Genomic DNA, 15,894 nt, shown 5'->3' on the forward strand with positions numbered 1-15,894 from the left:
AAGCGAACGGGCCCAACACTTTTTTTTTGGCTAAATAAAGTTGACATTAATAAGCACGTCCTGCTAATCCTTCACATGCCACGGCACACGATCCTTGGACTTGGACGCAAACGTCAACCGGAATGTGCATGCATTGCGAAACCCCGCCGGCCGCCGCGAACCGCGTCATGAATCCCGGAGCGCGCAACAATTATTCCACCACAAACATTCTCCACGAACCACTCGACTCGTTTGCGATTCAAATTCGCATCTGACTTATGGACTGCATTTAATAAAATCCATTTTTTTTAAAAAAAAACAAGCTTTGTTCATAAGTCATGCATGGCCGCCGTTTCTTGGCGTTGGCGAGTAGTAACGCATGCTTAGCTATTGCAGTCTACTCCATCCATCCATCCATCTCCTGCAGGCCCTTGTTCCCAAATCTGCAAGCAATCAAGCAAACATTCCACCCACCAACCAAACCTTCAAGTGCTCATCACATCAGGGTTCCCCTTTCCCTTTCCCTTTCGTGGCCCACGGCTCCGCGTCCTCCTCCCCACTCCCCAGTCCCGCCGTCTTTGAACCCCGACGACTGACGCCGTGTTGACTCGCTTGCAACAGCGAACGGACTCCCGTGGCCATGGCCGTGGTCGTGGCGGCGCGCCGCGCGACTCTCCTCGTCCTGATCTTCCTCGTCTCCGCGTCCTTGTTGGCGGCCGATGCGTCAGGTGGGGTTCTTGAAAATTATGCCTTTCCTCTCTTCCGTCGATGTTACCGTGTGTTTTGATGCATCGATCGAATGCATGCGTGTATAATTTGGTTGAGATGTTGGGATCGTCGTCTTCAGCGGCGGCGGCGGGTCTGGCGGCCGGGGCGAACTCGTCGTCGTTCCTGCTCGCGGCGGAGCAGACGCAGCGGAAGGACCCGCTCGACGGGCTGAGGTACTACACCGGCGGATGGAACATCAGCGACGAGCACTACTGGGCCGTGAGTTCTTCCTTCTCCTTCCAGATCCCATCTTGATCGATCGTCTAATCGTGTTCTTGCCTCGATCCTCGATCGGTTCTTGGTTATCCGTTGTCTTGATCGTCGATTCTGTTTTTGGTTCCGGCGACGCGATCATCCTGGCTCAGTCCGTCGGCTTCACCGCGGCGCCGGTGTTCACGGCGGCGGGAGTCTGGTTCGTGGTGTTCGGCATTGGCCTGTTCATCGCCGGCTGCTGCTTCTGCTGCTGCCCGGCGGCGGCGGCGGCGGCGGCGACGCGTACTCGCGCGCGTGCCTGTTCGTCTCGCTCGTGCTCCTCCTCGTCGTCACGGCGGCGGCAGCGTAATAACTTTAATTCTCCGATCACGTCGCCATCCGATTCATACCTCGCCGCGTCGATCAGTAACTAACCGGCTGGTGCGTGTATCCTCTATCGTCGTCACAGCTTCGGGTGCGCCGTGCTGTACGACGGGCAGGGCCGGTTCCACGGCAGCACGGCGGCGACGGTGGACTACGTGGTGCGGCAGTCGGGCGACACGGTAGCCAACCTGCGGGGTTTCATGGGCTTCCTGGAGACCGCCAAGGCCGCCGGCGTGGGGCCCATCACGCTGCCCGACGACGTCAAGGGCAGGATCGACGACGTCGTGCGCAAGGTGGGCGCGGCCTCCGACGAGCTCGCCGCCCGCACGGCCAGCAACGCCGCCAAGATCCGCGCCGCCCTGGAGACAGTGTACGCCATCGGTCATGCACCGCACCTCGTTCGTTCGTTTGGTTCCGGACTGTGCACTACGCCACTCCTGAATCCTGATCATCTTGTTCTTGCTGCTCCAATCTAATGCAATGCAGAAGGAAGGTTCTGATCGTTGTTGCGGCCGCGATGCTAATCCTTGCTTTTCTTGGCCTCGGTGAGCACCATTACTTCCTGCAAACACTGTTTATGCGTCTCTTCATAATTGAGTTCATGTCTGTATGTAAGCATGAATTTCACGGCTAATTTTGGAGAAATTGATATCACCGTTTCTGATATCTCTCTCGTTTTGCTTACACTGGCTCTGTAATTTTGCTGTGATGCAGTGTTCTCGCTGTGTGGATTGGAGTCGATTGTCTACGTGTAAGCATCAAACACAATACAGATCTTCAATGCTCCATCACTTGCCAGAGTTCGTCTGATGAATATGCTGATGCAGCTTCAAAATCTGATGCCACTGTACTTGCATGCAGGTTGGTGTTCTTGGGGTGGATCCTGGTTGCAGGGACGTTTGTACTGTGCGGTACTTTTCTCCTCCTGCACAAGTAAGTCCCTTTGCTGTTGCTTCCAAGTCAGTACTGTCACGAGCACTCCTACTCCAGTCCGATCTGGTGCTCACGCTACAAGTCTACGTGCAGCGTGGTGGCCGACACGTGCGTGGCGATGGGCGAGTGGGTGCAGCACCCGCAGGCGCGCACGGCGCTGGACGACATCCTGCCGTGCGTGGACACGGCGGTGGCGAACGAGGCGCTGGACCGGGGCAAGGAGCTGAACTACCAGCTGGTGGCCGTGCTCAACGCCGCGCTCACCAACGTCTCCAACCGCGACTTCCCACCGCAGGTTCCACCGCCGCTCAACTACAACCAGTCGGGCCCGCCGGTGCCGCTGCTCTGCAACCCCTACACGGCCGACCTCCGCGACCGCGCCTGCGCGCCGGGCGAGATGCCCCTTGACGCCGCCGCCGCGCGGCAGGCGTGGCAGCGCTACGTGTGCCGCGCCGCTGCCTCCACCGCGGACGACGCCGAGGTGTGCACGACCCCGGGGCGCGTCACGCCGTCCATGTACGAGCAGCTCGCCGGCGCGGCCGACGTCAGCTACTGGCTGTACCACTACGGCCCCGCGCTGGTGGCGCTGGCGGACTGCACGTTCGTGAGGGAGACGTTCCGGTCCATCGGCGACGACCACTGCCCGGGCCTCAGCCGGTACAGCGGCCAGGTGTTCCGTGGCCTGCTCGCCGCCGCAGTCGCCGTGATGCTGGCGGTGCTGCTCTGGGTCGTGCACTCACGGGAGCGGCGGCGGAGGAGCGAGGCCAAGGGGATCCTGATGCTGGCCTCGTCGCCCTACAAGTTTCCTGTGGAGGAGAGGGCATTCCTCAAGAGCCCGGCGAGGCCCTACATGTGCTAGCTTAATTAGGCCATGCGCCATCAGACATTGGAGCGTATTATACATGTAGTCCTGTACATTCTACTGTATTAGTATTTAATTAAGTAGCCGACGTTGGTGTTCGCATGTGCTAAATTTCGAAAAATCTGGCGGTTAAATACACTATACTTTACTATGAACTACTATACTACTAACAGACTACTTCCATTCAAGTAGACTCGATATTCAGACAACAAAAACAATGAGACAAAAAGTTGCCTCTCTTATCTGAAACATAAGTGAACTTGACTAGAGGCTGTATATATTTTTTTAAAAGGCGACAAGAGCTTTACCGGATTTTTATTAGAATGAAAACAGAATTACAAAAGAACTACAAGAGGGAACAGGCCACTAAGCAGCACTCTAACTCGCCCCCAGGCCGTCTCCCTAACCTGTTCCCCCTGCCCAGCGACTGAAAACAAAGAGAGCTTCCTCTAAAGCCAAACACACACCACTGATCACACAGCTATAGCTAAAATTGTTGATGCTGTTGGATTCCCATGATTCCTCATCGCCAACTGGTGCTGCTCTATTTCTTCCTTGCAAAGAAAAGCTACTTGTCTTGGTTGCATCAATATGTTTTGGAAAATTCTTCGGTTGCGCTCCTTCCACACATTCTACCATAGGTAATCATTATTCCGTCAAATACCTGTCTCTAGTCTTTATCAATATAATTTTTGCGCGGCATTTTCACCAGTAATTGTAAATGGATCCCCACATTGGCACCATGTCTAGGACCGATAATCTAAGCCATTGTTTTAAAACTGACCAAACTTCCTTTGTGAAACACAATCCTTACAGTATAGCATAATTTTTTTTAAAGGAATTTCCTTTCGATATAAGTGAAAACTCTCTTAGTCTCCTACCTCAAATGTTAAAAAATACCTTTAGATGTGTGGCAAGATAACAAGGTGGTAAGGATGACAATCGGCTATGATAGCTTGGTAATGACGATCATGGTGGTGGATGAATGAAAGGGCCGGGGTGACTACTGCAGCCATACATGTGTTGACTCTTAACTCATGGGTTTCTGTGGTAGCCGAGCTAGAGCTAGAGGTGCCCTGTGGGCTGGTGGGTTTCGGTGGTAGCCGAGCAAGAGGGTGGCCAGTGGGCTGCAGGTGCGACAACGGTTCTGTTATGGTCGTGTGGTAGTTGTCATGTTTATGTGACAAATGTTCGCATATGTTTTATGGATGGTTAAGGTGACGGCTATTATGTTGGTCACCAACATTGACACTATTGTTTTATGATGTTGTTATGCTTTCTTTTTCAATAAAGCTATAGCTCATTCAGAGTGATTTGGAGCAATCCATCACTCGAATTTTCTCTTCTCCAAATCCGGCCTCTTCCCCTCTTCTTCTCCAAGTCCGGTGGGCCTTAGAAGGAGCTCGTGGGAGGTAGGCCGACCAAGCGGTGGGGACGGCCGGAGGGCGGTGTTCGGGGCCTGGCGGCGATGGAGGTGGCCGGGCCAGGTTAGGGCAGGGCGGGGGCGCCCATGGGCGGAAGAACGAGGGGAGAGGGAGAAGGAGGCCACCGCGGCCGCACTAGGGTTTCACCGACGAAACCCTATCGCTCTCGTGGTGGGGCGATGGACGGTGGCGGGGGAGAGGAGGAAGATGAACAGATCCGTCGGGACGAGAAAAATCGAGTGATGTGTCACTCAGGTAACATATAGACAGATCCTTCCTTTTTATTTTCTTCTGTTGTATTTATATGACCTGCAGGTAGCTACTTGTCAGCTTTCTTTAAAAAAAACACCGTGATCTGTATATGTCTGCTAAGAGTCTGGGATGCTACGTGATTAAGGGCCCATTTTGGATCCACCCTCTAAACTTTAGACATATAAACTTTAGAGCTAAAGTCTCCAAACAGGTGGTGTAATATTAGCTCTAAATTTTAGTTCATCTTACATTAGAGTTTTAGAGCTTAAAACTAAGTTAAAGTACTCTAAAGTTTTAGAGCTCTAAAGTTTAGATGAGACGATCCCTAAATACTCTCTACGTACTCTCTAGTAAAGAATGCATTATACTCACTTTTCTCACGAGTGTAGTATGATGTGTATGTAATGCTTGCTTTATACTAATATACAAGAAAAGACTTTTTAAATATTTTTGTCCTTGCACGCTGAGCTCTTGATATATATCTTGTGGTTGTTTATTTTAACACCCTTTTCTTTTGGATAAACACGCACCTCCTTTTTGTAGGATCTCCGTTTGCAGTTTTATCCTTTTGAGCCACGAAACAAGGACTCAGTTGGCACTCAACAGCCACAGGAAGCCTCCTCTGCGCGAGCGCGCACGAGCAGCACGCATTACGGGCGGCATTGGGAATTTGGGAATCAGGAGGCGGCAGCCACAGCAATATAATACCCGGCCGGTCGACATCACCACCAGATCAAGCGCGGCGCGCAGCCTTTCACAGGATCCGGTCGTACTCACTGCTGCGGCCATGAGTTCCTCTCCTCCTCCGTGCTCCAAGACCGCCGCCGGTCATGCGCCGGCGGCGGCCAGGTACTGCCTGTGCGCGCCGACGACGCACCCGGGCTCGTTCCGGTGCAGGCTGCACCGGTCGTCGTCATCAATGGATGCCACGGCGGCGGCGGTGGTGACAGCGCCCTCGGCAGCATCGGAGGAGGCCAAGGAAACCGCGGCGGCAGCGGCCGCGCGCGCGTTCCTCGAGCGGATGATGGCCCTGAAGCCGAGGCGGCAGGGCGTGTCTGGGTCTGGGATGGTCTTGCCTGGGCCTTCGAGGCTGGGAGCCACCGCGACGGATGAGTAACCTCCATAGAGTCGTTCCTGCGGCCATGGCTATGTAGACTTGTAGTGATGGCGTGATATGGGCATATGGTGCCGCCGTCGTGTGCATGCTGGAAGGCACTGATCTTCTGGCTTGGAGTTTGGACGACTAGCAGACTTTTTGTTGCTGCCTTTGGTTCATTTGCATTTCAGTACATACTTCTTTCATCGTTAGTAGGCGATGAGATTTTGACGATACAAATACAATTGTTCGGAAACAGGTTTTGATGATATATATGGCCACGTTCGCTTCGCTGAAAAAATAAGTCAAAACATTGTTGCGGATGATTTGTTGTGAGAGAAAACACTGTTCCGATTAAAGCTGAAAAAAACAGATTATAAGAGAAACGAACAGGACCGAGCACATACTATGCGCAGTGTGTGACTGGCGTCGGTCCGGACCATGCAAACCAAACGCTATGCTCACTGCTCAGGCTCGGTCTTCGGATGGGATTATGATCCGGGACCAGCCGGCCATCTCGCAAACATAGTACTAGATTCACGAACAATGCGGCCTTCCAAATCCCAATCAACTTCTGCACAATCGCTTGCGTTGAAGTACTGTAGCACCGTGACCGTCAACTGAACTAAAGACATTGTTGGAAAAAGAAAGCTTTTTTTAGATGTTGGATACTAAACCTGATCTGATCACATTGCATCAGCACAACCGCTTATCCAGCTAGAGCATTCGGCACTAAAGCTCTCTTGTCACAAGATCAAAACTATAAATGCAAGGGCAATCATGCCATGGAGTTCGATTACTGTACAATTTACTACAACTATGCCTCAAAATGGGATAGTATGTCCCGATGAACTACTAGCCCCCAGCCATGTATGTACAGCAGCCTGTTCGGCAGGCTATAACTATCTGTATCTGGCTTGGCTTATCAGCCAGTCAACAGTGTTTTTCTCTCATACCAAACTAGGCGAAACGAACAGGCTGCTGCTGTTGCCAAGAAAAACAAAAACAAAACCTTTACGTCGTTGACAAAATTTCTATCGTGTATCATAGGTGCAAGCTGAAGATGTTTCTGAAGCCTTCACGTGTGTGCAGCCAGACAGAAATCACCGAGCACCCATGAAGAAATATATCCCAAACAAAGCGGTCGTTGACTGGTCGTCCAACAGGTAGTATAAAGGAGCACATCTGCATCCTCAAAACGAATCACAAGGGAAGAGATCGCGCATAACGGCTAGAGGGGGTTGTTATGCCCAAAGGCCCAGCCCTAGGCCCAAAGGGGTCCCATCAGATTTCTTACTCTGATCGCAACACTTGGATGGACTTTGGCGATGGGATTTTGAGCTGGCATGTGAATTGGTGGAACCATGGCCAGTGCCAATCACATGTGGAATGCTCTCGCCATTCTGTGAGACTGGGCTTCTCATCTGAATTGGTCCCATTTCCTCGTCAGATTGCAATGTCTGTACAGTGTTCTCAATATCCTCATGGTACCCATTCAGCAAGAACTCAGAACAGTTCTTGCGCACCCCATGGTCATATGGATTTCTGAATCTGCCACTTGGTCCCCTGAGGTAACTGTACCTCATGGCATTTGCCATCTCATTTGTTGTAATGTTCCTGGATATCTGCAAGGTGGATAAAAGTGGGTTAAAGATACAGGAAGGAAAAGAAAGTTAATAGTGCCTGATATCAGATGCAGTGGATCTTCCACAAACAGACAGAAGGTCAACAAGGTGGTAATTTTTAGTACGAACCGAACAAACAGATAACCAAGAACACGAAGAATCATGCATGTGCAGAAATAAGCTACAAAACTATCCATATATGTATAAACATGGCCATTGGCATCAACAGAATTCGGTTGGTACCAAATATTTGATTAGAATTTAGATTTAGAGGTACGATTGGCACTTGGCACCAAAGGGATACGGAATACATATTTTGGCATAGAAATGAGTAAGAACAACACTGAGGCCATTCAGTTTTTCGTTGAAGAATATGTCCTAGTAACTAGATCCATCCTGTGATGGCGCCTAATAGATGCATTGTGAGTTCATTGGAGACGGTAGGAGATGAATCGCTCCTCAGTGGGAACTCTAGCATATTTCACCACTCAAAAGTAAAAAAAGGGTCAACATCAACTTGGTTCATACCTGTGATGCTTGAATTACTGTTAGAGTTATAACACCAAAGAAAAGGAGGAGGTCCATTATGACAAAAGACACCACCCAGGAATGGTTTATAGCTGTATAGCCAAGCCATCCACCAAATGATGCTGGAGAAGCTGGGTCTGCTACGCTTCCTGCAACAAGAAAAATAATAAATGAAGTTTTCTCAATACAATCAAAGTCTTGGTATAACAGAAAAATGTAAACATACTTATGATGGTCGTTACACCAGTAATAATCATCGCAGAAACTTCTAGGATAAGGAACATAAAGAATTCCCATTTGTTCCTCTGCAATTTCAAACCATTGTAGCTTAGGCTGAAGAAAATCACAATTTTTCATTAACATTCAAAACGTGGAAACAAAAGAGAACGATGCCATTCAGCAACTAGAGGAAGAATGACGTTTTCTTGTTCTTCAGCTCCTGTTTTTGGGTCTATAGGTGTAGTTTTTAGAATGAATCCGTATTTAGCTTTTTAACCCTGTACCATTAATATATCAACTGCAAATAAGATGTCCAACATATAAAAGGAAATAGTACCTTTCCAATGCAATTCGATACCCAAGGGCAATGATGATCGAATTGCTCAACACAGCGGTCGCATGTAGAGCAGTGTTTTGAGCGTACAGGCCTGACAATCTATTATACTAGGCAAATCAGGCCGCTTCAGAAAAATGTTAATTCAAGGGGAAACCCCACACATATTGCTTAATAAAGAAAAACTTACTTTGCATGTTATACATAGTTGAGACCAGTTACCATCAAGGAGTTCAGGATTGTCCAAACCCATCTTCAACAAAGGTTCCTAGAGGAGCAAAAACAAAAGATGAACATTACACATTTTGGTCTATGATATTATTTCAATTTTCTGTAAGTGGCAATTTAAAATGAAACAGGAGATAAAGAAATGAACAGGAAGTCATAGTAGGTTTCTAGATCTTTCAAGCTTACATCATCTCTTTGATTTTGTGAGTCTCTTATATTCTTGCTGATGTAACCAGGATCTTTCCTGCGCAAAAACAGTATGGTCACTCCAGGAAAAAAAAAGATTATCAAAATGCATAGCTAAGAAGTGAAAGAAGCAGGGTGTTGGGTGTTGAATATACAGATTTGGAAGAACACGGAATTAAACAAACTGAAATTTAAGTAACAGGCCTTTTATAGACGCACGGTAAAAATAATGAGAAGCATTAAATAAATTGGCATTACCTCAAAGCCCTGAAAGGCTGAGACTTCCACCAAAATAGCATAGCATTCTAGTAAATGAGGCTAAGATAGAATACAAAATGATAGGTTCAAGCAATAAATAAATATGAAAAAAATCAATGTCTACTTTTACGAATTGCATGTGGTTCAACATAAGATTAGTCTACACAATACATGAGAAATTGAGAATAATGCATAAGAGTTCCAGTTTCTTATAAAAGCTTTTCTTATAGGCCAAATTTGCAAGGCCTTTCTTTATTTCTCTGCTTCTCTTTTTTTTTTCTTTTGTTGCTTGTATCATAATAAGATGTCTACCTGCTGCATCTATAAAACATAACCAGTCCGGCAGTTGCAAGGAGAACTCCCAACCATGAAAATAACCCAAGAAATACAGTCATCTTTGTGTTATAGTCTCCTGCATAGTAGGAATAAATTAAGTGCCACATTATGGAAGATTAAATCGTCTGAACTCTGAAATACATCAAAATAGTATAATACCTAAGATAATTGAATGTATATATACAAAAATTAAGGCTATAATGATACACCAAAGAAGAGGAGCAAGCCCGATTTTTAACAGTTTCCCAAAATAACCATTCCCGACATATCCTCTTTCATGTACTCTTCTAGCATTCCCCTGCATTAAACAGAGCAAATGATCAAGTCAGTCCTTAAGTTTCTCTACTGCACTATAAGACATTTTGTATTGAGGTCAATAATGGCCACTGTAACTCCCTAATCAAGATAGTCCGGATCAGAAGACATGCAAAAAAGGGTATTAAAAAATTAAAGAAAATTAACAAACCACAAAAGCTGCAGATGAGTACTTTCAGCGCTAATGGATTTGAGAAGAAACAGTTTCCTCTTTTGTTGCTTCCATGTCAATGACAGTACTTTTTTTTCTTTGAAAAAAAATAAACCATATTTTATGTCAAGATAGTAATGTCATCTAATCACCTTTACCATGCTAAATGTACTAATTGTGAAAAATATTTTTTTATATGTGAGGTAAAGTAATTATCAAGGAAGAACACATGCAAAATATGCTGCACAAATAAAAATAAGCAGCAGCGGTATGCTTCATGCTATTTAGACTAAGGCCAGTCTCAATGGATGGTTTCATGTCCCTGTTTCCAAGACGTGAAACTAGAACATGAAACAACTCCTATCAATGCACGGTTTCACTTCACTGTTTCATACGCTAGTTGTAGCATTCAATTCTTCCATGGTGTTGTGATCAAATGTGCTATGTGAACTATGTAGCCATATGATATTGTTCTAAGTATTAGTATATTACAACAATCATGTTGGCAAATAAACGGTTTAGACTTTCAGAACCCGTCAATAGTTTCAGAGTACTACTCACATTGACTCATCAATCATTCATCTCGCTGAATCTTCAAGGCAATAGGTGTCGGATTCAGAATGTGCTTGTAATGCTAAATCGGCCGGGAAATGCAATACCTCAAGTCCTCAGCTACTCGATGCTATGTTAGTACTAGTACTAGTATCATTCAGTCTGAACAGATCTCTACCAACAGATGATGCGGCCATGGAAGTGGAACCACAGTACGACGGAAGGTGCGTCACCAGGCGGAGCAGCTGAGTAGGAGAGGCGTGCCCTGCAGCACCTGGACGCGGCACTTGCGAGTGGCTTCTCTCCGTCGCCGGAGTGTCCCTTCTGTGCCTGGTCGAGGCCGAGCTGGAGCTGCCTGACGTTGTGCCGCTGGAGCGAGCTTGATCTGCTGTGGGATGGACGGGAGAGGGAAAAAATGAGACGGGAGAGGCGAGGGGAGATGGCGGGAGTTGGTGAGGAGCCAGGGAGGCCGCCGGTTGCCCACCGCAGCAGATCGGAAGAATCAGTGGGGATGAAACCATACGGGCTCAGTGCGGGTTTCACGCTCTTTCCAAGACCTGGGAAACATCGTCCAAACGTTTCGTGGGGACGAAACGATTGCCATCGCTCTCCTCGTAAATACAGTGCCACATCATCAAATTAGTTGATATAGCACCCTATTTAATGCCCATGAAACCCCCATGAAACTGCCATTGAGACTGGCCTAACAAAGTTTTAAAGATACAAAGCACTACTAGGCTCCCCATCCAACACCAAAACTTTATAGTTGGACTCCAGAATCCAGATATGCTAAAAAGTTACTCGAAGTATATATTAATAAAAAAATATTAATAATGTAAATAATACTTACTAGGAAAAATGCAACTTGTCGATGATTCTTATCAGCAGCAAGTTGGGCTGGAGTCAAGCCAGTATTGTCTTGAACCGTAAGATCCTCCTTTTTGCCAGCTTGAACTAGCACAGTGCAGGACTCCAAATTCCCCCGAATAGCAGCCCAATGTAAAGGAGTACAACCTAAGGAAGCACTTACAATGGAAATGAACAACAAGCTGGTGGGAGAAAATGCTCTATTGATTGGAGAGATTGTCATTATTTGTATGAAGATAGGAAGGGTTTTGAAATAATTCAATGCATACCTTCTTTATCTTGTCGTGCCCTATAAGCACCTAAAAACAAGAGGAGACGTATGGTATCCGCAAATCCCTTATATGCAGCCCTACAAGTGGCATGAATATATATATAGATACGTCAGCAGGAAGTTAGACAATATGTTAAGAAGAGCACAAATACATAATACCACCAGGTTCATATTAAATGTACGGCACAAACCAGTGAAGAGGGCTTCTTCCATCGTTATCAGGGACGTCATGATCAGCATTCCATTTTGTAACAATGTGACAAAGAAATGCTGTCTGGCCATACTGTGAGGCAACATGTGTGGTCTGTGATATAACAGTAGATTGATTAAGGAATCATAAGTAAAACTCCAGCCACAGGCTACTTATACAGACTTAACTGAAGCTTTTATTTCATCTACTACAAATAGGCTACTCCCTCCATTTCTATTTCTAAAGCACATAATATGCTATCAATTACTACAAAATCAATGTCTATGTCTTAATAAAAGACATGTGAAATAAGAATCTATTTATGTGTCTTGAGTAATTGAATGCCAAACTTTACAGTGTTTGACCTTTTTGAATGATAATATACCATAAATTTTGAAATGGAGACAGTATTATTGTATATTAAGGAGTGAACCTAAAGTAGTGGGGGCACAAGGATTAGAGGTAAATGTTTAGACAAAAAGTGCAATGCATAAGTAAGGTAAATCAGTCATCTTCTCCCAAAATTGCCCTTGTACTAATTACTGTGATATGAATTTTGCCACTCTTCACTTAATAACTCATCAGATACTTGATAACATGCTTGGTGCTATTGCAAGAATGGCAAAATTTGCAGAGCAGAACAAAAATCCACTGTATATGTACATCTTGGTTATCCCATCCAAACCATTGTTACATCCAGAAAGATGTTATAATGTCTAGAGCGATAATGGTACATTTCTTAATCTGTGTGCAACTAAATTAACTCCATCTATTTTTGTATCAGAGGAAGTGAACCATCAGGAGAAATTATGAAAATATTCTAGACAGATAAAAGATACAATGATAACGGGAAGTGCCACGGGTGCAATAGAAAAATCAAACTACAAACCTGGTATCCATATAAATCAGCGGCATTCACCTTAGCTCCTTCTTTCAAAAGTAATTCAGCAACTTGAACATGACCACGCACAGCACTCCAGTGAAGTGCTGTTTGGCCTGTGTGGTCTATAGCATTTACATTGGCACCATGCTGTCCAAATTAAAAACTCAGAATCATCATCCACCAAAACCAACCCAAAAGGAAGAAAAAAAAAGCAATGCTGTAGTGAAGTAAAAACATATGATTAAGAAGGACATAACCACATTTTACAACACAGGACACACATGGTCGGAACAACGATTTCAAGAGAGGCAATTTTTAACATGACTACACTTAACATTTCTAATAATTATGATGGGCCTGTTTAACATCCTGAAGATGACCACTATTTCAACCCAACCAAGCATCCAGGTTCAATTTGAGAATGTCTTATGTCAGCTATGAATGAAGACAGAAAATGCCATTTGTTTGGAGATAAGATTGAAGGCACAGCTTTAAACAATACTCAAGAATATGCAAGAGAAAGCTCATTTTGCCTTCAAATCTAGCGAAACCAAAACCCAAGCTCTTCCATCAGTCCTATATTGAGATGGACATCGTATACACCATCCAACATCTCCCAAGCTACAGCAAAGCAACAAGCATAAAACTTGCACTCAGTTACAGCAATGGTTCTGCCCACCTTACCCACCAGGTCACCAGCCATAGTGCCCACAGGCAGGCTAGAATCTCGAACAGACTAAGGATGAAAACTCCCAATGACAACAACTCAGTAAAGCAATGGCCATAAGCTTGAGCTCATCTGCGCAATTCTCATCCGAGCAGGACGCTGGAGGGGCCACAAATACATTAAGATATTACAACGCGCAGGTAGCTTAGCTGCGCATTCCTCGGGCAAATCGTCGCTAGTCACTACCAACAAGTGATCGCCATTATCAACAGAGCAGCTAAGCCCAACAGGCAACAGGCTACCGCGTCGGGCATCGAGGAGGGGGAGGGCGGACCGACCTCGAGAATGTACTGGGCGGCGGCGACGCGGTTGTTGAGCGCGGCCCACTGCAGCGCGTGGTACCCGAGCGCGTCGGGCACCGTGACGGAGCGGCCATCCCGCTCGACGAGGCGGTGCAGCTTCTCGAGGTCCCCGTACGCCGCGCCCGTGTACACGTCGTCCTTGAGCGCCTCCTCCTCCTCCTCCTCCTGCCCCGCCCCCTCTGCGACGGCCGGTCCCGCTCCGCCGGTGGTGGCGGCGGGGGCGGCGTCCTCGATCACCTCGATCTCCGACGACGCCATGAGCCCGGGGGATCGGGCGGCCTCGCGCCCTCGCGGGATTTGGGTCGCGACTCGGGAGGCCACGGTGGTGGCGACTGGCGAGGGGCCTGCACCTGCTAGACACGGGGCCGCTTTGACTCGGGTTTTTTTTTTTCATTTTGCCTTTTCTTTTTGTTTTTTGGTTTTGTTTTTGTTTTCGGCCGGACGGAGGAGAGCTTGGTTGGACTTGACATTTGGACGAGATCACAATAGTTTTGGGTTGGTTGTTGTTTTTTTTTTAATTTCTTTTTTTTTTACAACATTTTTTGAATTTCTTTGGGTTGGTTATTGGTCACGCCTCGCCTTGCCATTGACACGGATAACGAGAAACTGGCTCTGGTCAGTGAAAACAATTTGGCTCTTTTTTTTTTTAGGAAGTAAAAACTTGCTTGCACAAACCCTAAAACAATCTGACCAAAGAACAAAACATAGAGTGTCAGGATGCAAAAGAAACAGTGAAGCACATCCTACGTCATGCTGGGGATGACCAACTGAGAATTATATTCATTTTAAATAATTGGTGGCATGAGAGAAATTCAATCCGGGAAGGAGGTTTGAGAATATCAGCTGACCATATAGCTTGCTAGAGCGGAAGACAGGCTGCGGAGAGAAAATTGCATTTTTAGCGGGCTAAACAATGCGCTTTGCAAAACTAGCATCCGAAACATTGTTTTCGTAAAAATAGCACCCAAAACAATTGTTTCTTGTTTTCTCTACCATTTTATCTTTTCTTCATCTTTCTCTTTATTTCTCCTAAAATCTAGACAAAAGTGTCCCTGTGCTAATTGAGACGCTAATTTCACGTAACATCCACATCTGCTGGGCACTGGGCAGGGCTGGTCGCCGCTGCAGGCCTAGACGCTGGCTGTCTACGTGTGACTGCATGTCTGCATGTGCCGGGACACATACACTAGATGGCCACATACCCATATAATAGAATAAACAAATTTATGTGTATCACACGTTCATAATTTGAGATTAAATAAGTTCATCTCACAGATAAGGAAAAACGAGTCTATCTCACAAATCAAGGGGAAAACGAGGTCATCTCACATTAGACTAAAGGAGTTCATCTCACAGACCCATAAATTAAACCTAAATGAGTTCATCTCATATTAAATAAAAGTGACCACATCTTGCAAAATATCATTCATCTAATATGTAGCTTTCTCTTTGAAGTCATCTTCTTCGGTGCAAGTGCAGTAGGTATCCTCATAGGAGTAGCGGTGGAGGTATGTGAAGAACTATCCTCTCTCGGTAAAAAAGCAAGACGGCTGCACAAATGTGTGTAATGACAATTAGACAAATCTTTTTATTTGTTTAGAGTAAAATGACATAGGTTAAATGTGTTACTATTTCATACCTTCACGTTATCCTTGCTGGACTATCCCGTAGTATTTGTTCTCTCGTTGATATTTGTGGGGTGCTAAGCCGGTTGCAAAAAAAATAGGACTTGCCTCTTTTTCTTTGTTCTGTTGAGTGGACACTTGGAACTAGCTTGCATGTGATCATTTTCACCGCATTTCTTGCAAGTCATTGGGCCTCTAATCATTTTCTTCCCTTTAGCATTAGTTGGCACAGTATCATTATTGGAGCAGTAGCATTGTAGCACCCTTTCTTCTTATGGCCACCTCAAAGAATCCCTTTCAACCTAAGTTTTCTTCGTGTTCCCATATTTCCTTTAGCAAGAGGAGCACCAACAACAAATGGCAACTCCACTTGAGGCCATTGTGTTTTTGTCTGTCATTGGCTCAAT

At 46.1% G+C, this 15,894-nt stretch overlaps 2 protein-coding genes and 1 pseudogene across 3 annotated transcripts; 2 read left to right on the top strand and 1 right to left on the bottom strand.

The window, feature by feature from the left end:
- The first annotated feature begins 390 nt into the window (after positions 1-390).
- LOC136534747 (uncharacterized) lies at positions 391-3,251 on the top strand (annotated as a pseudogene).
- Positions 3,252-5,306: 2,055 nt separating this feature from the next.
- LOC136534745 (uncharacterized) lies at positions 5,307-6,102 on the top strand. The gene has a single exon (XM_066527123.1). It carries the CDS (start codon positions 5,582-5,584, stop codon positions 5,909-5,911), a length of 330 nt encoding a protein of 109 aa, XP_066383220.1. The 5' UTR covers positions 5,307-5,581; the 3' UTR covers positions 5,912-6,102.
- A 494-nt stretch (positions 6,103-6,596) lies between these two features.
- LOC136534746 (protein S-acyltransferase 24-like) lies at positions 6,597-14,225 on the bottom strand. 2 transcript variants are annotated; one of them, XM_066527124.1, is made up of 13 exons: positions 13,839-14,223; positions 12,840-12,980; positions 11,952-12,064; positions 11,759-11,838; positions 11,473-11,636; positions 9,764-9,902; positions 9,581-9,680; positions 9,011-9,068; positions 8,787-8,864; positions 8,600-8,698; positions 8,270-8,348; positions 8,044-8,192; positions 6,597-7,515 (listed from the first exon to the last, which is right to left on the bottom strand). In XM_066527124.1, the coding sequence occupies exons 1-13, from the start codon at positions 14,118-14,120 to the stop codon at positions 7,135-7,137; spliced, it is 1,863 nt and encodes a 620-aa protein (XP_066383221.1). In that variant the 5' UTR covers positions 14,121-14,223; the 3' UTR covers positions 6,597-7,134. The 2 variants fall into 2 exon arrangements, with proteins under 2 accessions (XP_066383221.1, XP_066383222.1); XM_066527125.1 differs by lacking the exons at positions 6,597-7,515; positions 8,270-8,348 and having other exon boundaries at positions 8,057-8,192; positions 13,839-14,225.
- Positions 14,226-15,894: the final 1,669 nt, after the last annotated feature.

The sequence above is a fragment of the Miscanthus floridulus genome, unplaced genomic scaffold, assembly GCF_019320115.1.
Source record: "Miscanthus floridulus cultivar M001 unplaced genomic scaffold, ASM1932011v1 os_2236_1_2, whole genome shotgun sequence".
Lineage (NCBI taxonomy): Eukaryota > Viridiplantae > Streptophyta > Magnoliopsida > Poales > Poaceae > Miscanthus > Miscanthus floridulus.